The 24,590-nt window shown below is 43.5% G+C and overlaps 2 protein-coding genes across 7 annotated transcripts in view; both read left to right on the forward strand.

The window, feature by feature from the left end:
- The first annotated feature begins 640 nt into the window (after window positions 1–640).
- Window positions 641–7,224, forward strand: myl4 (myosin, light chain 4, alkali; atrial, embryonic). Its single transcript, XM_041882049.2, has 7 exons — window positions 641–843; window positions 1,891–1,918; window positions 2,055–2,204; window positions 2,447–2,620; window positions 6,734–6,811; window positions 6,907–6,943; window positions 7,067–7,224. Exons 1-6 carry the CDS (start codon window positions 736–738, stop codon window positions 6,933–6,935), a joined length of 567 nt encoding a protein of 188 aa, XP_041737983.1. The 5' UTR covers window positions 641–735; the 3' UTR covers window positions 6,936–6,943; window positions 7,067–7,224.
- A 5,768-nt stretch (window positions 7,225–12,992) lies between these two features.
- Window positions 12,993–24,590, forward strand: part of LOC121569715 (microtubule-associated protein tau) — a 37,888-nt gene continuing 26,290 nt past the window's right edge. For 5 of the 6 annotated variants that reach the window (XM_041880858.1, XM_041880862.1, XM_041880863.1 and 2 more), the window contains exon 1: window positions 12,993–13,133. The gene's annotated coding sequence lies outside the window, so the exon portion shown is untranslated. Of the gene's footprint in view, window positions 13,134–13,300; window positions 13,397–24,590 lie in introns of those variants that run through there. The other variant, XM_041880859.1, reaches the window with a different exon arrangement.

Below are 24,590 nucleotides of genomic sequence, written 5' to 3' on the forward strand. Positions count from 1 at the left end.
GAGTCTAGCTCATTCTAATTGTTATACTTCAGTGCCTACTAGGCCAAGAGCTCAGTCAGTTCATTCCAGTTCACTGAGCACACTGACAGCCAGGCCATTCCTTTCCTCATCATCAGTGTCTCCCTCCTCCTTCCTTAGTCAGCTGTTCAGACCCTGCATCTGTTTTCACTGCCCTCACACAAGTCTCCCCCTCTCCAACCCCAAACAGCCATCAGGCCTTCCCCCTCTCTCCCTCTCTCTCTTCTTTGGGATTTGTGGGCTACTAAGTTAAGAGAGAAAGATAGTTTAAGCATCTATAAAAAGACCCCTTCCTCCATACCCGACAAACATACTGAGAGGAAAATAATACTTAAAACCCACCTAAGCCCTTAACCCTTGACTGGCGACATGTCACAACTGATGTGCTAAATAGTTAAGCGTCGACTGGGACCTGAGTGCTGATAATATTGGCCATTATGAGAGAGAGAACCCTGATGATGTCTTAGTAGCCATGTAGATGACTGCGTAGATGAATTCCATGCCACAGGTTCTTCAGGGAAGTCTTGTGAAGTTCTATCCTGAAGACTGTATTTTTACCCTTATATAGAATGTTATCCTAGCTCCTGTTGGCTAAGCCAACCCCTCTGTCTCAGTGGGGAACCCCAAGCTGGGTATATAACTCTTCCAGAGATTGTCCTCTCTCAGCCTCCACCTCGACACACACACTCTCCCTCACACACTTTCCCGTCCAGGAGAATGGCCCCCAAGAAGCCCGAGCTGAAGAAGGAGGCTGCAAAATCGACCCCACCGGCTCCGGAGCCAGAGAAGCCCAAGGAGCCCGAATTTGACCCCCAAAGCATTGCGGTGAGTGTCCAACTCATAGAAAATAGATTGTATGTTGTAATTCTATGGTCTAACCTCTCTGCGAGTCTTTGCTGTCATCTCCTCTCATCCACCTGTGTTTGTAGTGGAACTAATGACATTAAGTATGAGAGAGGAGGATGCCATCTTTAGTTGACGAGTTAAGCTGTGTTATTTGTTCAGGGAAGTATGTCTAGTGAAAAACCCGTTGTTGTATTAGTTTCTTGGCATGGCTATCCTCTGCAAAGGATTTGACATTTTCAATGATGTAATAACCTTTCAGGTTAGTTATGTTCAGATCATTAAACCATCTCTGCTTGGTACAGTAACTGTTGAATCTGAATGAGATTATGTTGGAGGTGAATCAAAGTATATTATAAGGGGTTCCTAATCAATTATGTATTTTTTTCATTTTCTGTTCCTTTGGCTTTGGCAACTGACATTCATCGTACGATCAAAGACTTGTTGGCGTAGTGGCACACATCCAACAAAACTTTCCAGCGACTGGATCGAGCAAACAGTTCATAGAACTGTTTTATGTTCCCAACATGCTCTTTTAATGGACAAATAACATTTCAACCCATAACTGTAACTGGTTCCTCGTCAGGTTGTTTTTCTCAGGGATGATAAAAGACAAACTGGGCTGGTATTTGGTGCCAGAGATGTGCTACACCCGGATTCATCTGCATTCTTCTGTCTCTCTGGGGTTCTAGAACAGCCTTTCTAACGGGTCCCCAGTTGGAACTTTTCCTCCCCATTGTTCTTATATTCGCCTGTGTTGGCCCCGGGGACAGTGGAGGAGAATTAGGTTTCACACGAAGCCCACCATCTTGAAACTAGGGGGCCCTGTTACTCTTAGAGACACAAATGGGGTGTCCACAGCTGACCTTGGAGGTCTTCAAAGAACTCCCCCCATGTCATGCACATAGTATGCGCCTCGGATGCACCTCATCCTTCATAATACAATTGCTAAATGTGCTTACAATGATGAGCTGGGCAAAATCAGCAGCATTATTCCCACTATTGAAGTGTTCTTTTTTTCTATTTCAGATTGAGTTCACTGCAGACCAAATTGACGGTAAACTGATCTTGCTTTAAAAAATCTTTGATGTACATTTTACTATTTGTTATAGGGAAAGTGTATTGGATGACCTGACCTGTTGATGGCTTGCTAGTTTCCCCAGCTAACCCTGATGATCTGTGTTCTTTCCCAGAGTTCAAAGAGGCCTTCATGCTTTTCGACAGGACCCCCAAAAGCGAGATGAAGATCTCTTACGCCCAGTGTGGTGATGTGATGAGGGCGCTGGGCCAGAACCCTTCCAATGAAGAAGTCATGAGAGTCCTAGGGAAACCCAAGCCACAGGGTCAGTGGCACACCAGTATTCTATAGACATTGTATAGTAGTAGTGGTCACTGGTTACATGTTCACACAGACATAGGCATCAATCATTTTCTCAGCCTTTGAACACGTGCATGGCCACACCATTGCTTAAGTCACCATGTTTCTCCTACTTTCCGTTATCTCTTCATTCACCTTGAGCTCTGTAGAGGCTGTATGTTGATGGGTTGATGGTAACTCCTTCCCTTGCTCACTGTGCCACTATAGAAATGAACACCAAGCTGATCGGCTTTGAGATCTTCCTACCAATGTTCCAGCACATATCCAAGTCCAAGAACCGGGGTACCTTTGAGGACTTTGTGGAAGGACTGCGTGTCTTTGACAAGGAGGGCAACAGCACCGTCATGGGTGCCGAGCTGCGTCACGCACTCGCAACTCTTGGTTAGTGCCCATGTTCTATGTAGCTATAATCTCATGTTTATGACGTGATTATAGATGTGTAATGTATGCTCTATGAAGTTAATGTGAAACCCGTAAGGGTATCTGAAAGGAGGATTGGTTTGGGGTTTGGCTTCCCTTGATTCCACATGTAACATTTTATTTAACATATGAAATTTCAAGTGATTTTCACGTGATCCGATAACCTTTCACATGTGGATTAAAATGTTCTCAGTTCTCTATATTCTTCACATAAGATTTCACAGAAATCAGTCCCCGGAAAGTCACGCAGTCAGAATATTTTCAATTTACATATTTGGCACACTTTGGCATACATTATTATAATGTGTACGTTTATTTATACAGTAATTATTATTCAACATGTCCTCACCTGGAATTTGGACTCACAACCTCTTGGTTCTGCATTCAGACTTTTTTGCTATGCCACCGTTTCTGTGTCAATGACTGATTTCACCTGTATTCCTACACTTTGGACATTAAAGTAAATCTCAGCTTTGTTAAAAATACACTCAAGAAAAACTATTATATTTATCATAGTGATTGAGGAGTAACATTAAAACAGAATAATATGACACACCAACATTAGACTATACAGAAAACCCTCAAATTGCTGAACTTCTGAGCATGTTACAGACTTTGTAGCGCAGCAGAAAGATAACCTAAATCCAGAGGTTCTGAGTTCAAATCCCAGTTGGGGTCATATTGAAAAGTCAGTACAAAGGAATCATGTCAAATAGATTCATATTGTCATTGGTTATAGATTTTTACACTATTTTAGCTGAACAGCGTACCACTTACCTTAACATTTACATTTACATTTACGTCATTTAGCAGACGCTGTTATCCAGAGCGACTTACAAATTGGTGCATTCACCCTATAGCCAGTGGGATAACCATCTTACAATTATTTTTATTTTTTTATATATATATTTGTATATATTTTATTTATTAATCATTATAAATATTATTATTATTATTATTATTATTATTATTATTATTATTATTATTATTATTATTATTATTATTATTATTTTTTTTGGGGGGGGTTGAAGGATTACTTTATCCTATCCCAGGTATTCCTTAAAGAGGTGGGGTTTCAAATGTCTCCGGAAGGTGGTGAGTGACTCCGCTGTCCTGGCGTCGTGAGGGAGCTTGTTCCACCATTGGGGTGCCAGAGCAGCGAACAGTTTTGACTGGGCTGAGCGGGAACTATGCTTCCGCAGAGGAAGGGAGCCAGCAGGCCAGAGGTGGATGAACGCAATGCCCTCGTTTGGGTGTAGGGACTGATCAGAGCCTGAAGGTACGGAGGTGCCGTTCCCCTCACAGCTCCACAGGCAAGCACCATGGTCTTGTAACAGATGCGAGCTTCAACTGGAAGCCAGTGGAGTGTGCGGAGGAGCGGGGTGACATGAGAGAACTTGGGAAGGTTGAACACCAGACGGGCTGCGGCATTCTGGATGAGTTGTGGGGTTTAATGGCACAGGCAGGGAGCCCAGCCAACAGCGAGTTGCAGTAATCCAGACGGGAGATGACAAGTGCCTGGATTAGGACCTGTCCGCTTCCTGTGTAAGGCAGGGTCGTACTCTCCGAATGTTGTAGAGCATGAACCTGCAGGATCGGGTCACCGCCTTGATGTTAGCGGAGAACGACAGGGTGTTGTCCAGGGTCACGCCAAGGCTCTTCGCACTCTGCGAGGAGGACACAACGGAGTTGTCAACCGTGATGGCGAGATCATGGAACGGGCAGTCCTTCCCCGGGAGGAAGAGCAGCTCCGTCTTGCCAAGGTTCAGCTTGAGGTGGTGATCCGTCATCCATACTGATATGTCTGCCAGACATGCAGAGATGCGATTCGCCACCTGGTTATCAGAAGGGGGAAAGGAGAAGATTAGTTGTGTATCGTCAGAGTAGCAATGATAGGAGAGGCCATGTGAGGATATGACAGAGCCAAGTGACTTGGTGTATAGCGAGAATAGGAGAGGGCCTAGAACTGAGCCCTGGGGGACACCAGTGGTGAGAGCACGTGGTGCGGAGACAGCTTCTCGCCACGCCACTTGGTAGGAGCGACCGGTCAGGTGGGGACGCAATCCAAGAGTGAGCCGCGCCGGAGATGCCCAGCTCGGAGAGGGTGGAGAGGAGGATCTGATGGTTCACAGTATCAAAGGCAGCAGACAGGTCTAGAAGGACAAGAGCAGAGGAGAGAGAGTTAGCTTTAGCAGTGCGGAGAGCCTCCGTGACACAGAGAAGAGCAGTCTCAGTTGAATGACCAGTCCTGAAACCTGACTGGTTTGGATCAAGAAGGTCATTCTGAGAGAGATAGCAAGAGAGTTGGCTAAAGACGGCACGCTCAATAGTTTTGGAAAGAAAAGAAAGAAGGGATACTGGTCTGTAGTTGTTGACATCAGAGGGATCGAGTGTTGGTTTTTTTGAGAAGGGGTGCAACTCTCGCTCTCTTGAAGACGGAAGGGACATAGCCAGCGGTCAAGGATGAGTTGATCAGCGAGGTGAGGTAGGGGAGAAGGTCACCGGAGATGGTCTGGAGAAGAGAGGAGGGGATGGGGTCAAGCGGGCAGGTTGTTGGGCGGCCTGCAGTCACAAGTCGCGAGATTTTATCTGGAGAGAGAGGGGAGAAAGAAGTCAAAGCATAGGGTAGGGCAGTGTGAGCAGGACCAGCAGTGTCATTAGACTTAACAAACGAGGATCGGATGTCGTCAACCTTCTTTTCAAAGTGGTTGACGAAGTCATCCACAGAGAGGGGGGGGGGATTCAGCAGGGAGGAGAATGTGGCAAAGAGCTTCCTAGGGTTAGAGGCAGATGCTTGGAATTTAGAGTGGTAGAAAGTGGCCTTAGCAGCAGAAACAGATGAAGAAAATGTAGAGAGGAGGGAGTGAAAAGATGCCAGGTCCGCAGGGAGTCTAGTTTTCTTCCATTTCCGCTCAGCTGCCGGAGCTCTGTTCTGTGAGCTCGCAATGAGTCATCAAGCCACGGAGCTGGAGGGGAGGACCGAGCCGGCCGGGAGGATAGGGGACACAGAGAGTCAAAGGATGCAGAAAGGGAGGAGAGGAGGGTTGAGGAGGCAGAATCAGGAGATTGGAGGGAGAAGGATTGAGCAGAGGGAAGCGATGATAGGATGGAAGAGGAGAGAGAAGTGGGAGAGAGAGAGCGAAGGTTGCGGCGGCGCATTACCATCTGTGTAGGGGCAGAGTGAGTAGTGTTGGAGGAGAGCGAGAGAGAAAAAGGATACAAAGTAGTGGTCGGAGACATGGAGGGAGTTGCAGTGAGATTAGTAGAAGAGCAGCATCTAGTAAAGATGAGGTCAAGCGTATTGCCTGCCTTGTGAGTAGGGGGGGATGGTGAGAGGGTGAGGTCAAAAGAGGAGAGGAGTGGAAAGAAGGAGGCAGAGAGAAATGAGTCAAATGTAGACGTAGGGAGGTTGAAATCCCCCAAAACTGTGAGGGGTGAGCCATCCTCAGGAAAGGAACTTATCAAGGCGTCAAGCTCATTGATGATCATTACTTCTCTTAGAAAGAAAACATGTGAAATCTGCAGTTTCACATATGAGAATCGCATTTTCACAGTTGAAATAGCTGTTTTCACATGTTGAGCTGAAATGTTCACATGTGAAAGCAAAAGTTACACATGTGAGGTCAGTTGTGTTCACATGTATTAAAAATGTAGATGTGAAAAATGTGAAAAACTTTCACATTTGAAAAACTTTCACATGTGAAAACCTAACTCTCACATGTGGAATTTAATTTTCACATGAGAAAAACGTTCACATGTGAAAATCTAATTTTCTGTTTTACATATATTTTACATATATTTATATAGTTTCATGGTATCACATGTTGAAATTTTGCATCCTCATGTTGTCACATTTATTTCTCATGTTTTCACGTGCTGAAATGTTTTCACATGTGTAGTTATCACATTAACTTCACATAAGATCACGTGATCACATGTAATTATGTGAGATCACATGTGAAACACATATGATCACATGTGAAATTCATGTGTTTTTTTTCCGTAAGGGTTGTGTCTGTGAGGAGTGTTTAACACCATTTCAAATGTCTTACACCCCTACCGTTACACTTGCAGGAGAGAAGATGACAGAGAAAGAGATAGAGGTCGTGATGGAAGGACAAGAGGATGGCAATGGCTGCATTAACTACGAAGGTGCGGCAACATACTACTTTATGCAGTGTGCTGAGGAAACCTACTGGTTCACACCTAATGTTAATACAGCCTCTGTTTCTATCTCTCTATTTCAGCCTTTGTGAAACACATCATGGCTGGGTGAATGATCAAGTGAGTACAGCATCTTAACTGTGAAGTACATTACCTTTTTGCCTGCACCCTGAGTCGGCAATCAACATGTTCAAACTGATGAAGTAGGGAAAGTGAAATGACAGGTGTCTCTCTCTGTTGCAGAATTCAAGATGTCGCTGATCTGAATATCTTTTGTCCCCTCTTTCGTTCAAATCTTTGTACTCAATGTGTGTGACTGATTCTGTCTCTGTGTGTGTGAGTGGATGTGTGTGTCAAAACGTTTCGACAATGGAAATAAATGTTCAATGTCAAACATCTAGGTCCAAAGCAATGTTAATCTTTATTTCCATGGTGTGGTTGCGTAACCGTTGCAAAGTGACAATATTGAGAGATGGTAACTATTTTCAAAGTGGTGTGCACTTAATCTGAAATAGGAGCACTGTGTATTCCCTAAAGTGGGGGAGATCCTCTCCTTCTTTGGTGGTCCCATTGAAATCCATTACGTAATGGGTCTCTGGCGCATTCTTAGGTTTCACATGTTAAAAGCCTGCGTCTGTCACGTACGCATATTTAGACTAGCCAGTGGAGCAATGACATGTGATAACATTCCAAACAGGTGAGTGACAACTGTGCTTCGGTTTGTTAACTACATAAATGTGTATATTCATACATGTACAGCATATTATGTTGCTAAGTAACTGTTTTCTACTGGTTGAACACTAAATAGAAACAACGACCTCTGGCCTTGTATCTATGTAAATTCAGTCACATCAGAATGCCCACGTATTAGCGTCATATGTTCTGGGATCTAATTTAACCGAAGCACAATTCATAACACTGAAACCATAAACCAAAATGATTATTGCCTGAATGGTAATGCGAACTGGCACCAGAACAGTTGTATGCTGTAGCTACTGTAAGTCAAAGTAAATGAACAATAATTGGAAAATCCCTAGCTTTGCTGGTAAGATGGACTGATTTGGAGGCATGAGAGGATCTGACCCTATACACAGAGGATGAGACAACTGTTAAGAGCTCACCCTATTCAGTGAGTGATGCCAGAGCCATTGGGTGCAGCTGCTGTTGACATAAGCTGGAGCTTAGGGACTGTTGTACCGACCGATTTAACACTGAAGTGTGAAGATGCCCAGCCCTACAGATGCAGAAGCATAAAAGCTAACCCACCCATCCTCTAACCCAATATACACACACACACACACACACACACACACACACACACACACACACACATTTTTCTTGAACAACAAATATGTTTGCATGATCTAATTTCTCATAAAACAACCCATATAGACCTGTCTCTGTCTGCCTCCCTCCACCCATCACCTGTTGGTCATGATGAGACACCATAAACATTGGCATCCCTTCTTTGCCTTTTTCACACATTATTTTAGCAAATCCACATCAGCTGTTGTTTTCTTTTTGTACTTGTAGGTTTAGATGATATGTTATAGTGTGTGAGTATGCGTGAGTAAGATGTGCATACCAACATCTTTAGTCTTTACCCAGTGTATGGAAGAGGAATGTAGAGAGGGAGGGGAGAGGAGGGGAGGGGAAGGGTCTATGACACCACATAAGTCTGGTGGGAGGGTAGGAGGGTAACCTCTCTGTAAAAGTCTAACATCTGATGCCAGATAATCCTCTGGACAATAGCCTTGGCCTGTAGACAATCCAACAGCCGCACCACCTGCCCCCCCCCCCAAAATACACCCTTGACCTCTCCCTGAAGACTGGGCTTGGCTTGGGCCGGAAAGGAGAAGATGGACACCTTCCAGGCATGGCTGGTCAGTTGGTGTAGCACTCTCAGATGTTTTGTTTTATAGCAGAAAATATGATGGAATGATGTAAAGAGTTCGAGTCACTGACCAGTAGGACTTCAATGCAGTAATGTTAGTGCAAAGTATTGAGTGTCACCAATACACTGCGGTAAGTATGTGTCAATGAATGTAACCATGGTAAACCACACAGAATACTTATACGAATACTCTACTACTGTATGTTGTTTAGTACATTAAACAGCATTGGTTACACTCATAAAGAAATGATACAGAATACAGTTGAAGTCGGAAGTTTACATACACCTTAGCCAAATACATTTAAACTCAGTTTTTCACAATTCCTGACATTTAATCCTAGTAAAAATTCCCTGTCTTAGGTCAGTTAGGATCACTACTTTATTTTAAGAATGAGAAATGTCAGAATAATAGTAGAGAGAATGATTTATTTAGGCTTTTATTTATTTCATCACATTCCCAGTGGGTCAGAAGTTTACATACACTCAATTAGTATTTGGTAGCATTGCCTTTAAATTGTTTAACTTGGGTCAAACATTTCGGGTAGCCTTCCACAAGCTTCCCACAATAAGTTGGATGAATTTTGGCCCATTCCTCCTGACAGAGCTGGTGTAACTGAGTCAGATTTGTAGGCCTCCTTGCTCGCACACGCTTTTTCAGTTCTGCCCACAAATGTTCTATAGGATTGAGGTCAGGGCTTTGTGATGGCCACTGCAATACCTTGACTTTGTTGTCCTTATGCCATTTTGCCACAACTTTGGAAGTATGCTTGGGGTCATTGTCCATTTGGAAGACCCATTTGCAACCAAGCTTTAACTTCCTGACTGATGTCTTGAGATGTTGCCTCAATGTATCCACATAATTTTCCTTCCTCATGATGCCATCTATTTTGTGAAGTGCACCAGTCCCTCCTGCAGCAAAGCACCCCCACAGCATGATGCTGCCACCCCCGTGCTTCACGGTTGGGATGGTGTTCTTCGGCTTGCAAGCAACCCCCTTTTTCCTCCAAACATAACGATGGTCATTATGGCCAAACAGTTCTATTTTTATTTCATCAGACCAGAGGACATTTCTCCAAAAAGTACAATCTTTGTCCCCATGTGCAGTTGCTGAGCGGCCTTTCAGGTTAGGTCGATATAGGACTTGTTTTACTGTGGATATAGATACTTTTGTACCCGTTTCCTCCAGCATCTTCACAAGGTCCTTTGCTGTTGTTCTGGGATTGATTTGCACTTTTCGCACCAAAGTACGTTCATCTCTAGGAGACAGAACGCGTCTCCTTCCTGAGCGGTATGATGGATGCGTGGTCCCATGGTGTTTATACTTGCGTACTATTGTTTGTACAGATGAATGTGGTACCTTCAGGCATTTGGAAATTGCTCCCAAGGATGAACCAGACTTGTGGAGGTCTACAACATTTTTCCTGAGGTCTTGGCTGATTTCTTTTTATTTTCCCATGATGTCAAGCAAAGAGGCACTGAGTTTGAAGGTAGGCCTTGAAATACATCCACAGGTACACCTCCAATTGACTCAAACGATGTCAATTACCTATCAGAAGCTTCTAAAGCCATGACATCATTTTCTGGAATTTTCCAATCTGTGTAAAGGCACAATCAACTTAGTGTATGTAAACTTCTGACCCACTGGAATTGTGATGCAGTGTATTATAAGTGAAATAATCTGTCTGTAAACAATTGTTGGAAAAATTACTTATGTCATGCACAAAGTAGATGTCCTAACCGACTTGCCAAAACTATAGTTTGTTAACAAGAAATTTGTGGAGTGGTTGAAAAACGAGTTTTAATGACTCCAACCTAAATGTATGTAAACTTCCGACTTCAACTGTACATGCATGTGTGTCGCAAAATGTAGACTGATAATAAAGTAGCCAACACTTGTGTGTGACTGACAAAAAAGGCCCACTACAATTCATCACACCATGTTGTGCATAGTGCTTTGACCTCACAAAGACACAAGTTTCTGCATGGGAGACATGAATGCTTATACCAACTCCTTAGTGCAGAGTCTATGATTGTACACTGAGTGTACAAAACATTAGGAACACCTTCCTAATATTGAGTTGCACCCCCTTTTGCCCTCAGAACTGCCTCAATTCGTAGGGGCATGGACTCTACAAAGTGTCGAAAGCGTTCCACAGGGATGCTGGCCCATGTTGACGGTAATGCTTCCCACAGTTGTGTCAAGATGGCTGGATGTCCTTTGGGTGGTGGACCATTCTTGATACACACGGGAAACTGTTGAGCATGTGCAAACCGTTGCGCCAGGCACCTACTACCATACCCCGTTCAAAGGCACTTAAATCTGTTGTCTTGCCCATTCACCCTCTGAATGGCACACATACACAACCCATGTCTCAATTATCTCAAGGCTTAAAAATCCATCTTTAACCTGTCTCCTACCTTTCATCTACACTGATTGAAATGGATTTAACAGGTTACATCAATAGCTTTCACCTGGATTAACCTGGTCAGTCTATGTCATGGAAAGAGCATAATGTTTTGTACACTCAGTGTAAGTCTATGCTGGGGGATGTTATCCAGAGAAAGGATGCCACCCTGTGGCTAAAAAATCAAAAAGCTTTTTCTCTGTTCCTACTTGACTGCCTTTAGTTGAAATCTAACATAAATCTGCCTCACATGCCTAAAACCAGACTAGAACAGACTGACATATTCTGTCTTCTTACACTTACAGTACATTGGCCCTGTGATAGACTAGTGTCCTTTCCAGGGGGTGTACTTGTACATCAAGCTGCCTCATTCTATAGAAACAGCCAAGGCTCAGGCAAGGCTACTTACTTATTACACTAATATGGCAATTAAATATTGCAATTAAATCAACAGTGCCGTACCATAGCCTACACACTATTATGCAAAGCTGTAGTGAGTGTCAATATGGCATAGACAGAACAATTTCAAACCACAGAACTGCAGATAGGATTTATCTTATTTTATTTGGCTTTGGAAGACCATAATCAGTAGTAAAATATGAATATTTATTTCAAGGTATGTTAAGACCAATTGTTAGATATTGGTTACAATTTAAGAGAGGAATAATGTCAAATCTCCTAAAATAAAATGCAGACCAAACATACCATAGTAATTTCAGACATGTACCATCTGCCTCTTTCTCACCCTCACCCTCCTTTGTCCCTAACTGGAGAAAAAAAAGCATGCTCATTCTCAAGTGGTCTGGTTGCTAAGCAACTCCATGGGCTAACCTCAACCATGCCTCATGGTTAAGACTTCCTCTATAAAATGTATGACACAATGCAATGCTTTCTGGCAATACTCTGTATGCAACATGTGTTACACATGCAAACCATTGCTTTGCAAAATATCAGTATGTGTTTCTAGGAGGCTCTATCTCCTAATAAACATACCAGACCTAGGGTGAAATAAGTACTTTCATATAATAAACTTGAGGTGTGCTTGATTTAGCTTGGAGTTTGCACTTTGGGGACTATTCCATTGATTCCATAAGGAAACAAATGATATTCCATACACTGTAAGTGTATGTATAGTCTAGTTACAAGTAATTACATAATTGTAACTAATTACTGCCCTCTATGGTTGGTTTAGTATGGAGGAGTGTTAGATCAGTCAATCTGCCAGTGCTGTAGGCAAGGCCTATAGATGTTTAGAGGTCACTAACAGTGACAAGCACAGTGCTTCCCTTGCTATACCCCACCCACAGGTTGCAGGGAAAGGGGGGTATTGCCACTCCAGAGCCCTCCAAGCAGGTTTTCCAGTAATTCTTACATAATCATTGGTAAATGGCCTAGAGGAATGGAAATTCAAATATATTAGATTAGATGAGATATTGGTTTAATGTAAGAAAATAACAAAAGGTGTCTGTCACCTATTACATAGGGCAGAAGGCTATTTAACAAGTTAGGTCTCCCATTGTGTCATTCATTTGGGTTAGCATTGTAGATAATCTCTGAAGACCTGCAATTTGTTCATATCAGCTAAACTAGTTTTAATATAATCTAACACCATCTTATCAACAGATCAGACAGAGGAGGCTGGTGGGAGGAGCTATCGGAGGACCGGCTCATTGTATTGGCTGGAATTGATTAAATGGAAAGGCATCAAACACATCAAACATATGGAAACCACATGTTTGACTCCGTTCCATGAATTCCATTCCAGCCATTACAACGAGCCCGTCCTCCTATAGCTCCTCCCACCAGCCTCCTCTGAGATCAGTGTAGGCCACACACAAACCTCATTTATTTCAAACATTCTAGTGCAGAACGGTCAGGAAGAATTTCAGAACAATCTCTGTCTGTACTCTGGCGCCCTCCTCTCCTTCAGGCCGCCTAGTGAACTACTCTTCTCTGTCGGGTGTCCACTGAGTGACTGCAGCTGGAGAGACAATAACTGTCTGCCACACAGGTAAGAGAGAAAGACGCCTTATCCATTTATAGCAAACCTAGTACATTCTGCAAGTCATTGCGCCTAGGTGTCTTCGATTGATGGAGAATTCGAGCAGTTTCCGTTTTATTCGGGGCAAAACAAAAGCGCCATTCATGCTTGTCATTTAACGTTAGCTTTGAGCAACCGAGCGATTTTTTTTTCTTCTGTTGCCTAGGTCTGGGTGTGAGGAGAGGTTGGGCCTGGGTACTGTCTTGCCTTGGCTAGCTGCTTCATCGCAACAGGCAAGAGCCCCAAACAAGCCATGTGGATAATTGGATCAAAAGTAGCTACATGGATTTGTCCAGAAACATGTACTTTGTAGTTTAATGTTATATATTTTGACTTCTAACTTAATTATTGAGATATGATAGCTGTCATGAGGTGTAAACTGAGGCTAAGCTAGCTAATTAATGTAGCCAAGGGGTGTAGCTAGCAAGCTACAAATTAGCTAGCTAGCTAGCTATCAAACTAATTAGCTTAGCGTTAACTATCTAACTAGCCAATTATTATGGCCCCAGATTTAGCTATGATTTTAGCTAGTAGTGCCCTTCTATTTTGCCTACTTGAGGCCTGTCTTTACTTTGGGTAGCTTGTCTTGCTTGAGAACTGAAAGAACAAATCACACAGTGTTCCTTACAGGATAGGTTTTTGCCTGATATAGTATTTCTGCTTTGATCCATGTTCAGACAGTAGCTAATTTTTATAGCTACATCAACACTTGGTTGTCAGTTAGATTTTTGTGCTATATCATAGGCAGTAGCTTTGCCTCTGGAACCTATGAAATAGGTTTTTTCGCAACGGTGCTTTCCGCGGACAATGGTGCTGATGTTGGCTTATCAGCTCACCGCTGGCACTGGCTGGTGGCTTACACCTTATCATCAGTCCACTTACTGTCAGTGGCTTGCCTGACTGTAGTTACTTGCTGTCCACTATAGAAATCCAAAAGTAGACGTTCAAACTAATGTTATTTCACCTGCTTAGTAGCTAATTATTCATATTTCAGGAATGCTTTGTAATGGTTTGGGCGTGCGCTGCCGCACCTCCCTTTCCAGGGATGCAGACGATGTAAAGTATTGTTATTACAACTTTGTAATCAAGTAGTAGGCCGGGTATTCATTTTAAGCCACTTTGTTAGAAAATGTAAGCCTATTCATCTTGGCTCAAAGTCCAATCTAATTTGTGAGGTGATGCCTTCCGCGAGCCCTTGCCATGTGCTGCTTTGTCTGAAACAAATCGATTCCCTGTAGAATCGATTCACTGCTTTTCATACTATTTCGATATTATTCAGCACACTTGTAATTTTCATATTGAGATCTATTCTTGCCAAATCGGGCCATAACATAATGGCGTTTGTCGGTGCTTTTTCAATGTGGCGGACACACCTCTTTCTCGCTCTGCTCTCGGCAATTTTTCATAGCTCTTGAGCTGTGAGTTACAGTGAGAGATGAGCATGCATGATCTCAGTCCGGTTTCGCTACTTGCCGGTAGGTCTGTACATTTGTTAGATGAATCAACACACTCCATTAATCCTCGACTATTTTTGCTCGAGGTCGAAATCATAGGCAGAGTCTATTGCAAAGGAATATCGAGGGACAAAGGCTTATCTGCATTTCTCTCCTATCCAATTCCTCCTCCACGCCCATCTTGTTAAATGTATGGGGGAGAATGCTGTAAGAATTGTACTTCCCTGATCTCATACGTTGGAAATGTGTAGAAATAACTTATTGTCCTGTTTGAGGAGCTCTTCGAGAACTAGACCTAATTTCCATTAACATTGTATTCTATGCTCATTAGTATTGGAATATAGCCTAACTTAAGAAAATAAGGAAAATAGTTTATTCCTAGCCATCATTTTAGGGTTTTGTTGATACAAAAAATGCTGACAAATGGCCCTCCACTGTCTGACAAACCTTAGTTTTCAAATTTCCATGCATAATTTGATTGGACCGCCCAATTAGGGGGCTCTGTAAAACATGACTAAAGCCTAATTGGATGAGCTGGTCTGCAGGCTACATGCTACTGCAGTGTAGTATGATAATCATACGACATACTGTGATTCCATTAGGGCCCTAATTTATGGCGGTGATTTGTTGTTCTGTGTCCTTGGCAGGGAATTTACATCTGCACTCATCCGTTTTGACCTCACTGAATGGGATCAGAGGCAGGGACTTTCAGTTAGCCGGAGATCTACAATGTATCCCCAGTAACAATTATTTTAGGATTCATTTTCAAGTTAAGTTAAAGACTTAACTAAATTGGCAATCACCTAACTCGTTATAAACAAGATGCACAAAACCTGAGTGCATCATTGTGATTGGATGGCGAAAAAGAGATCCTAGCCAACAGTAATTGGCATTGGTCCAATATTTAGCCAAAGCACTCCTTACTTTCTGCACTTCTATACATGTCAGGGTGCACTATGAATCAAATAATTGTCTCAGAGACCCATGCTGAGTGCATTAGTGTAGCCTAGCGTAGGCTGCTGCTGGACCCCAGCTGTAGGGAATAGGGTACTATTTGGGACGCTGCCTGTCTGCCTGCCCTGCCACAAGCAGCTGTACACACACCTCTGTGCGGTCATCAGCGGTCCATGCCAGCAGATGTATCTCACTCAATAGCTGGCCAGATGAACAGGACATGACTTGTTAACTTAACGTGATAGCTCGCACCCGTGAAATAAACCTTATAAATCTCAAACCCAGTATTCGTAAAGGACATTAGATGGAGAGGAGACCAATGTTACCAAGTATTTCATGATTGACAACTCTTACTAGCTTAATATCTGTTGGTTGCCTTTGAGTGCATGATTAAGGGACTTGGTTTCAAAGCTGTCTGCATCCTTGCTCTCTCTCTTGCACTCTGTTATAAGATGTACAAATGTATAGGATTACTATCACACTGTGCTGCTATTTTTCCTCAGGGACATTTGCAGTACAGGATATAGGTAAATGCAAGACATTCTTTGAGGGCCACTCTCACTGATTCCCTACGCCATGAGCCTCTGACATCTTAGCATATAAATACAGAATTACTTTAATGTGCTAGATATAAAAGAACTGGAAAAGCAAGTCCACCTTTATTTATACAGTCATTGGATTCACCTAATGTTTGAGAAAGGATAGGCTATATACATTGTAGCCTGCATTTAATGTGGAATACAAAAACCTATCAATAATATTGACTCAAATACTTGAGGATACCTTTAGCCTAGTTAATGAACTCCTCCATCCAGAATTCCCCTATAGCAGGTAGGAGATCTCCAGCACACGCATACTCTACTGTAGCACAGGAGGTTGGTGGCACCTTCATTGGGAGGATAGGCTCGTTGTAATGACTGCGGCGGAATCAGTGGAATGGCATCAAACACATGGAAGCCATGACACCGAGGCCAAGACATCCCAGATTAGTAGAGAGCCAGTTGAACCAAAGGAAGCTCATCTGGGCTCTCTCTGCAGTGCCGTGGCTCAGTGACCTTGCTGCCTGCACCACCCTTACATTACAGCACACTACAGTACAGCGGAGGCTGCTGAGGGGAGGACGGCTCATAACAATGGCTGGAATGGAGCGAATGGAATTTGCATCAAACACATGGAAGCCATGATCTTGCTTTTGCAGTCATCTTTACTCTTCCGACCTATTTGAGCTGATTCATGGTTACAAGTCGGCTGTATTGGCAACATCATGCAGCCTTGCTCGGTTTGCAGACTCAGCAGGGTCACCATGTTTCTTACCAGCCCAAGACCCCGAGACATGTTAACTGCGTAATGGAGAGGCTGCTTGTTCTATAATTGATCCATCTGTAGCAGACTCTACACCTGTCACAGACTGGCCAATTCATTATGGTTAGCCTAGGCTTAAACGTGCAGGCGTGTCGTACAGACATGTCAAGGTGTGTTTATTGGTCAACATGCTGAGTAGAAGATTCAGACCCAGCGGGCAAAACTGGTTGCAACGATATCGTTACAATGACTTCATATAGATGCAGTTGCAACCAGCTTTGCCCGCTGGGGAGTGGTTGGTTTCTCTTGCAGTGTGAGGTTGCCCTGGACCTAGAGTGTGTCCAGGGCATCTTGGCTAAATGGGTGCTGCTATATTTTGGTGACGGGGGTGATGACTACCTTGAAATAGACGGTTCGCTTTGAGTCTATGAATGTCAATGGACTAGTCATCCGTTTATTTATGTTCAAACTCAGTCACGTCATGGTTGACTTTACTGCACCCTAGTTATCCTCCTCCTCAGCGATTGAATGAAAGCCAGACATTTGAATGAATCAGAATGAAGTTGGAAAGGAGGGAACCCTTGTCAATTTGTATTAGAAATGTTGCCTAATCCCAGGAAATTCAACTGATTGCATAAACTAGGTTAAATGTAAGGCGGCTGTCCTGATGACTTCTTCTCTGTCTGCATCCCTAACAGATTCCTTGTTTTGAAAAATGTAAAATGTATGTTTGAGGTTATTGCTTATTTTAAAGGGATATTGTAATACAATGTGTTACTGACACTCAATATCATTCTCAATAGTATTCCTGTTACATACATTAGCCTGCATTTACTGAAAGATTAATCAATTAGCCTACATGGCCATCTAGCAACAATATCATATTTAGAGTTAGCAGTCTAGCTAAGTGTTTTGAGTTCCCACTTCCTCAGGTGGTGACGACTCTAGCCTAGGTCAATATGCACAAAGATGTCTGCAAATTCTCTGAAGGGCCAAAAATAAATCGGATAACTCTGAATCCTATTTTGACAGGTAATATATCAAATCATGCATTTCCTGGATCTGTTAGATGAAATAGTTTACTTTTTTAATCATATGCTACCATCTCAGTTGCCTTACTTGGCACTTGAAAAAAATTGTCTAGAGCCCTGTCGCTAATGGAAAGTAACTGTCCATTTAAAAAATCAAATAAAATCTTTGTATTTGTTGTTATCAGGCATAATAGTTCGATTTATCGCGATATGACTTTTTGTCCATATCGCCTAGCTCTAGTTCAAAACCACCGAAGCACAAACAGGTCCTCCAACCAGCGACATAAATCCGGGAAAATGTTTTGCTAGACATTTATCAGGGCAATGAAACTGCTGCCTCTATGTTCAGCCTCTCAGCCTGTCCCTCCCATTGCTTCTCAGAAGCCATCAGCTTAATGCTCTGCACTGTAGTGTTTACGGCACTACATCCATCATCCATCCCTGCTCTGACCTGAACACTGGGAAGAAGAGGACTGCTTTACCCCCACAGTGGCATCAGTGGCGTCTTTTTAATCTTACTATGAAATAGCCTAGCCAAGCCACAATAAACTAAGGCATTTGTACTTTCAACACGTGAGAGTGCCTTGGAAGTTATCTTTGGAAGCTTTTCCACTTGTGCATTGTTCACACTACCAGGATCAACTTTGTTTTGCTTGTTCCTGGCATCCGAGGGTGTTCGTAGTGAAGTCAACGTAGGGGCCCGCATGCCCTGACTGAACCGCTGGAGATCTGAAGTGAAGTGGGGTATGTGAGGATTTGTCCTGGAGGACATCAGCGACATCGGTGATGACTGACAACAATGTCTTCTCCCTGACCCCCTGACCTGAGTGAGTGTATAGAGCCAGCCCAGTGACAGGGAGGAATGTTGAGAAAGTCAGTCAGTTAGTCAGTTGATGGGATGTGATCAGCATGACTGGAATGTCCCCTCTCCTCACAGCACAGCTCATAAATAAATACTCTCTTTGGCTTCTGTCACCACAGTGAAACGAACACAAGAGCTCACAGATTGTGTCCCTTGTAGAAGATACAAGACCTAGCCTACCTTTGGGTTTGCATGTCATCGTCCCCTCCTGAATCATTGAAAATAAAACTGTGACTAAATTAGTATTGTGATGGACAGTGGGCACTCTGTGTGGGGTCAGTAGCTCTGAGTTCATGGGGTGTTTTTATGCCTCAGTCAGTGGCAGCAGGTCTGTTGCCTAGCCCTAAATTAAAGGGGTAGTTCACCCAAAATGACACATTGGTTTCCTTACCCTGTAAGCAGTCTATGGACAAGGTATGACAGCGATCCATGCTTTGGTTTAGTTTCCTTGGCACTGTTTTCCAAATGTTAACGTTTTAGCATATGTGGCACAAATCCCATTCAAGCCATGGTACCGATATTAGCATTTTCCGCGCATCTACAGAATGTTCCATAGACTGCTTACAGGGTTCAGGTGGGGTAATATTTGATAAATGCATATTATATATACCTCACATGCGACTCATAATAAGACTAAGCAATTAGCCTATTAAAATGTTTATCTGACTCCATAAAATATAGTAAAACCGTGTGCAATCAAGTATTATGTGTTTAGCTGACTAAGATCGAGGAATGGTCATGAGGAGCGAATATCAAAGCAAGTATTATTTAATTACTTTGTAAAATGAAGGGCATAAAGCTTAAGTTACAAGGCAATACTGTCATTAACAAAGCATAATTCTAGGCATATACACTGATTATAAAAAACATTAAGGATACCTGCTCTTTCCATGACATAGACTGACCAGGTGAAAGCTATGATCGCTTATTGATGTCACTTGTTAAATCCACTTCAATCAGTGTAGATGAAGGGGAGGAGACAGGTTAAAGGAGGATTTTTAAGTCTTGAGACAATTGAGACATGGATTGTGTATGTGTGCCATTCAGAGGGTGAATGGGCAAGACAAAACATTTTAGTGCCTGTGAACAGGGTATGGTAATAGGTGCCAGGCGCACCGGTTTGTGTCAAGAACTGCAACGCTGCTGGGTTTTTCACGTTCAACAGTTTCCTGTGTGTATCAAGAATGGTCCACCACCCAAAGGACATCCAGCCAACTTGACACAACTGTGGGAAGCATTGGAGTTAACATGGGACAGCATCCCCGTGGAAGGCTTTCGACACCTTGTAGAGTCCATGCCCCGACGAATTGAGGCTGTTCTGAGGGCAAAATCCATGTCTCAATTGTCTCAAGGCTTAAAAATCCTTCTTTAACCTGTCTCTTCCCCATCATCTACACTGATTGAAGTGGATTTAACAAGTGACATCAATAAGGGATCATAGCTTTTACCATTACAGGCAGAAACGGATTGAGATTATGTCATTACGACACCATTTCAACCAGTTTTGTCTAGTATTGCCCCGCTGGGTCTTGGTTCATGATCCACATTCTCCCCAAACAATACCGGCTTCTCATCGAGTCAGGATAATGCCTGCCTGAGTTGCACAAATGGCATCAACATTTTCAAACAGGCATCTGAAAATAGAGCCAACGTTGGGGGATTTTGGTCCGATCACCAGAAACCTTGTTTGAACTTGGCCTTCTTTCTAGTAATTACAGAGAAGATTAGGCTATTGTTTCCTCTTTGGAGAGAAATCAATGCAAGGCTTTTGTGAACTAATTGTGTAATACTGTGGGGTAATTTCAGAACAATCCTTTCTTCTGTTGTACATGCAACCGGTCTGCTTTCCCTTAGCCTAGCAGCTTCACCCTCTCGACTATCCCAAGAGGGCAGTCTTCCAGAGCTGAGTCACATCACAGCTACAGTACAGATAGCCCTTGCTGGAGCCAAACAGTGACAATGTTAAGAGTGGACACTCAGAAGGAGGACCCTGGAGAGGGCAAGGTGGATGCATTGCTGTAGCCCTTCCGGGAACTTCTTCTGGTCTTTTTTGAGACCGTGAAAGCAGGAAACTCCATTTCACCACATTAGAAAGAAACATCCCACTTCTCCATATTGTAGCAGCTTGTTTTCCTGTTTCTTTCTGCATTCCATCTCTGTCCCACACGATGCTCCACCCATTCTCCTCCTGACTCTCTCCTGTGTTTGTCATAGTGATTAGACTGAACCAGCTATTTTTGTATAACGTTCCTTGTCATTCTGTGTGTCCCAAATGGCACCATATTCCCTATAGGCACTACTTTGGGCCCTGGTCAAAAGTAGTGCACTATATAGGGAATAGGGTCCCATTTGAGACATTATGTGGATCTGCATGGATGGGCAACAAACACTCCGGGCCTCAGACTACAACCGTTTTCCCTCTCTCCCCTTTCCTCTTTAAAATTATGTCTGACTGTGGTCTGTGGTCTGGCTGCAGACATCGAATGACACCTCGCCCTACAGTTACACAACAGTTAGGTGGACTTCTCTTAGTCGGCACGTTCTGCTTTAATCTGTTGTCACACAGAGGAGAAAGTGAATTTTGACGAAGTGGAAAGGACTCTACTTTGAATGCAGTCCGGATTGGAGTCGCCTATTTCAGGAGCTGTCTGTGGCAACAATTCATGCAGTATTCGCTAATCAGGTTCAACAATAGTCTTGCAAGAGTTTAGTGTGTTAGGGTTACGTAAAGGGAGAAGAAAACGGTTTATTTTGAAAGGGCTTAGCTTAATCAAACCCCAATTGGATCATAAGGATCATCTCATATGGACCCCCCCCACACACACACAGAAACAGCTCTTAACATCTTCTCATATACGGCATGTGTTATGCTCAAATCAATTCAAGTGGAAAACTGAAGACTGCGTCTAGCCTAATCTGAGAGGAAAGCGTCTAGACTATTCTGAATTTTTCTTTTTGGGGAAACAACACGAGGAGGAATGTCTCTAGTTAATCTCTAAAATGTCTCTAGTGAATCTCTAAAATGTCTCTAGTGAATCTCTAAAATGTCTCTAGTTAATCTCTAAAATGTCTCTAGTTAATCTCTAAAATGTCTAGTGAATCTCAAAAAATGTCTCTAGTGAATCTCTAAAATGTATCTAGTTCATCTCTAAGATGTCTCTTTTATCACTGTATCTGCCCTCTGACGTTGGGGATGTAGGCTAGAATGAGAGCTGAGCATCAGAAGACTGTGAAGAGAGTTCCTCCATTTCTTCAGTCTCCTTTGGATTCTGCTGTATCATGCCACTGCACTGGGCTGGGCGTGTGTCCCTGTCTGAGCATGCGCCAGCTCTCTTTCTGCAAGGACCAGAGTCTTTGCAGGCGCGCCTGCTCTATCCCTCCCTCCCTTACTCCTTTCTCACTCTCTGTCTTTCCCTCTCCCACTCCTTTAACCTCTCCTCTCTCCCCGTCTTTCCCTCTCCCAACAACAGTTTCCTTCCGCTTGACCCCCTCCCTCTCTAACAGGCTCCTTCTCTCTCTCCTCGCTGTCAGAATCAATCTCTGTGTCTTCTTGTCTTTCACTCCCATTCCCTCTCCATCTTTTTCTCCCCCCCCCTCGCCCTTTACCACCCCTCATCCTCCGTCAGACGCAGTCCCTCCCTGTCTCGTTCTCGTTGTGTCGTCTGCTTCCGTCCTCTCCCTGTTCTTCCGTTCTCTTCTATCCATGGCTGGGCTAAACCCCACGCTGCATACTTTGTCCTCGCTGTATTCTATCTGCTGCTCGAATACTTTCTCCCTCTAGCTTTCTCATTCCTTTCTTACAGCAAGGCAGTGGGGTAAGGGCTGGGTCGTCTCTGATGCGTTCGTGTTTAGAGGCTCTCCCTCTTTTTTTTTGTCTTTCTCTCTCTCTCTCTCTCTCTCTCTCTCTCTCTCTCTCCTTCTCTCTCTCTCCTTCTCTCTCTCTCTCTCTCCTTCTCTCTGCTTGCTGCAGCGACTGCTGATGAATATTAAAGAGGAAAGAAAGAGAGAGAGAGAAGCTTCCTTTGGGCGCTGGCTGGCTGGCAGCTCTCTCTGAATGCAGCGCTGCTCTAGCTCCACCCACCACCCCCCTCCCTGGCTGTCTGCTGATATATGTGTGTATGTATGTGTGTGCGTCGTGTGTGTGTGTGTGTTAGAGAGAAGTCCTATTCAGCGAGTAGCTCTCCGGGCTGACAGAGCTCCAAATCAACTCAGCCCCTTCTGCCATTTTATTCCTCCCACTCCCGCCCATTAAAGCTGCAATATGTAACTTTTTGGGTGACTGACCAAATTCACAAAGAAATGTGTGTTATAGATCTGTCATTCTCATCGATAGCAAGTCTAAGACATGTAGATCTGTTCTATGTGCGCTATTTCTATGCTTCCCATTCTGACGTTTTTTTTTTTTTTTTTTTGTGAGGGGTTTTGTACACCAGCTTCAAACAGTTGAAAATGCTATATTTTAGATGGTACAATAAATCTGCTTGTTTTGTCACATAAACTGAAATTAAGCGAACTATTAGAATTTTAGCAACCAGGACATGGCGGAGCGATTTCTGAATATTGCACCTTTAAGTGTTACACAGAGACGATCCACAGAGGAGATGACAGGGAGGGAGAAGACATGGGATGGGGGACTGGGGAGTTTTTAGGTGATAGTCTAACATGCTCTGAGATTTGACCACTTTTAGGCTATGTCCTAGACCAATAGAGACATTGGTTAACAAGTCTTGTCTCAATGCTTGGGTGGGAAAACATCATCAGGACTAACAAATCAACAGTACATAAACAGGGTGTAGGCTATGCTTATCGTGTCAAACATGGAGAAAATGTACATGTTTATCCAGGCCTAGTGCTTTGCCTTTGATTACATGTTCCTTGACTAGGGGTGTGAACGTTTAAAACATTTCACCAAAATTGGGATGAATCCCTAACCGAAAAACAATGTGTTTGAGTTTTTTCCCCCCACAAACTTAAAATCACAGTGCAGCTGGCTAGCCTGCTCTTTCTCTTCGCTAATGATGCGAGACGAGTTTTCGGTCTGTTGTGTGTAGAATATCCTAGCCTATTCATTGATGATTGGCCCTGCTTTACACAGTGGAGGGTGTGTGTGTGTGTGTGTGTGTGGGCCTGGCATTGGAGGGTGCTCAGCTAAGTGTGGGACAAAGATTAGGTGTAAACGCCTGTGAGATGCTCAACAAAGAGGATTAACATGAGCATCCATCTGCCCCTCTGGCATTTCAGATCAAACATCAATTTGGTCTCTCTCCCTCCTTTCCACTTTTTGGATAATGGCCTCCTTTCTTTGTTTCTCTCCAACTAGCCAAATAAATGGGCCCCTGCACCCTCCTCTTTAATAACTGAGTGAGCCTATTCGCAGTTAGTCTAAGTATTTCCCTGCACCTCTTTGTTCCGAGTCCTAAGGTAGCCTTATGTCAGTGGATTGACACAGTGCATAAGGAGGTCTGTGCTTCTGGTACACACTGGGCTGTGATGCTCTTTGTAAGTCTGCTCTGTCTCTCTGTCTCTCTCTCTCGCTCTCTCGCTCTCTAGGGCTACAGCAATCAGCCCACAAAGAGAATCAGAACACAGCTGCCAGACCAGTCACAGGATGGGCTTGGCCAGAACATGGTTTCAACCCTTCTCCCTCACCCAGTACGCCCATCCCCCGACTTCTGTCACTGGGAGGAATTCAATTATGTCTAAAGATCACTGTAGTCCAGTCATTGTTTGTTAAATGCTGTGTGCCAGAGTTCAGTTTGCCTAGTCCTCCTGATGATGTTTCCCTACTAGGCATTGAGACTAACTTCGCCAATATTATCTTATA

Source organism: Coregonus clupeaformis, chromosome 7 (genome assembly GCF_020615455.1).
Source record: "Coregonus clupeaformis isolate EN_2021a chromosome 7, ASM2061545v1, whole genome shotgun sequence".
NCBI classification, from domain to species: domain Eukaryota; kingdom Metazoa; phylum Chordata; class Actinopteri; order Salmoniformes; family Salmonidae; genus Coregonus; species Coregonus clupeaformis.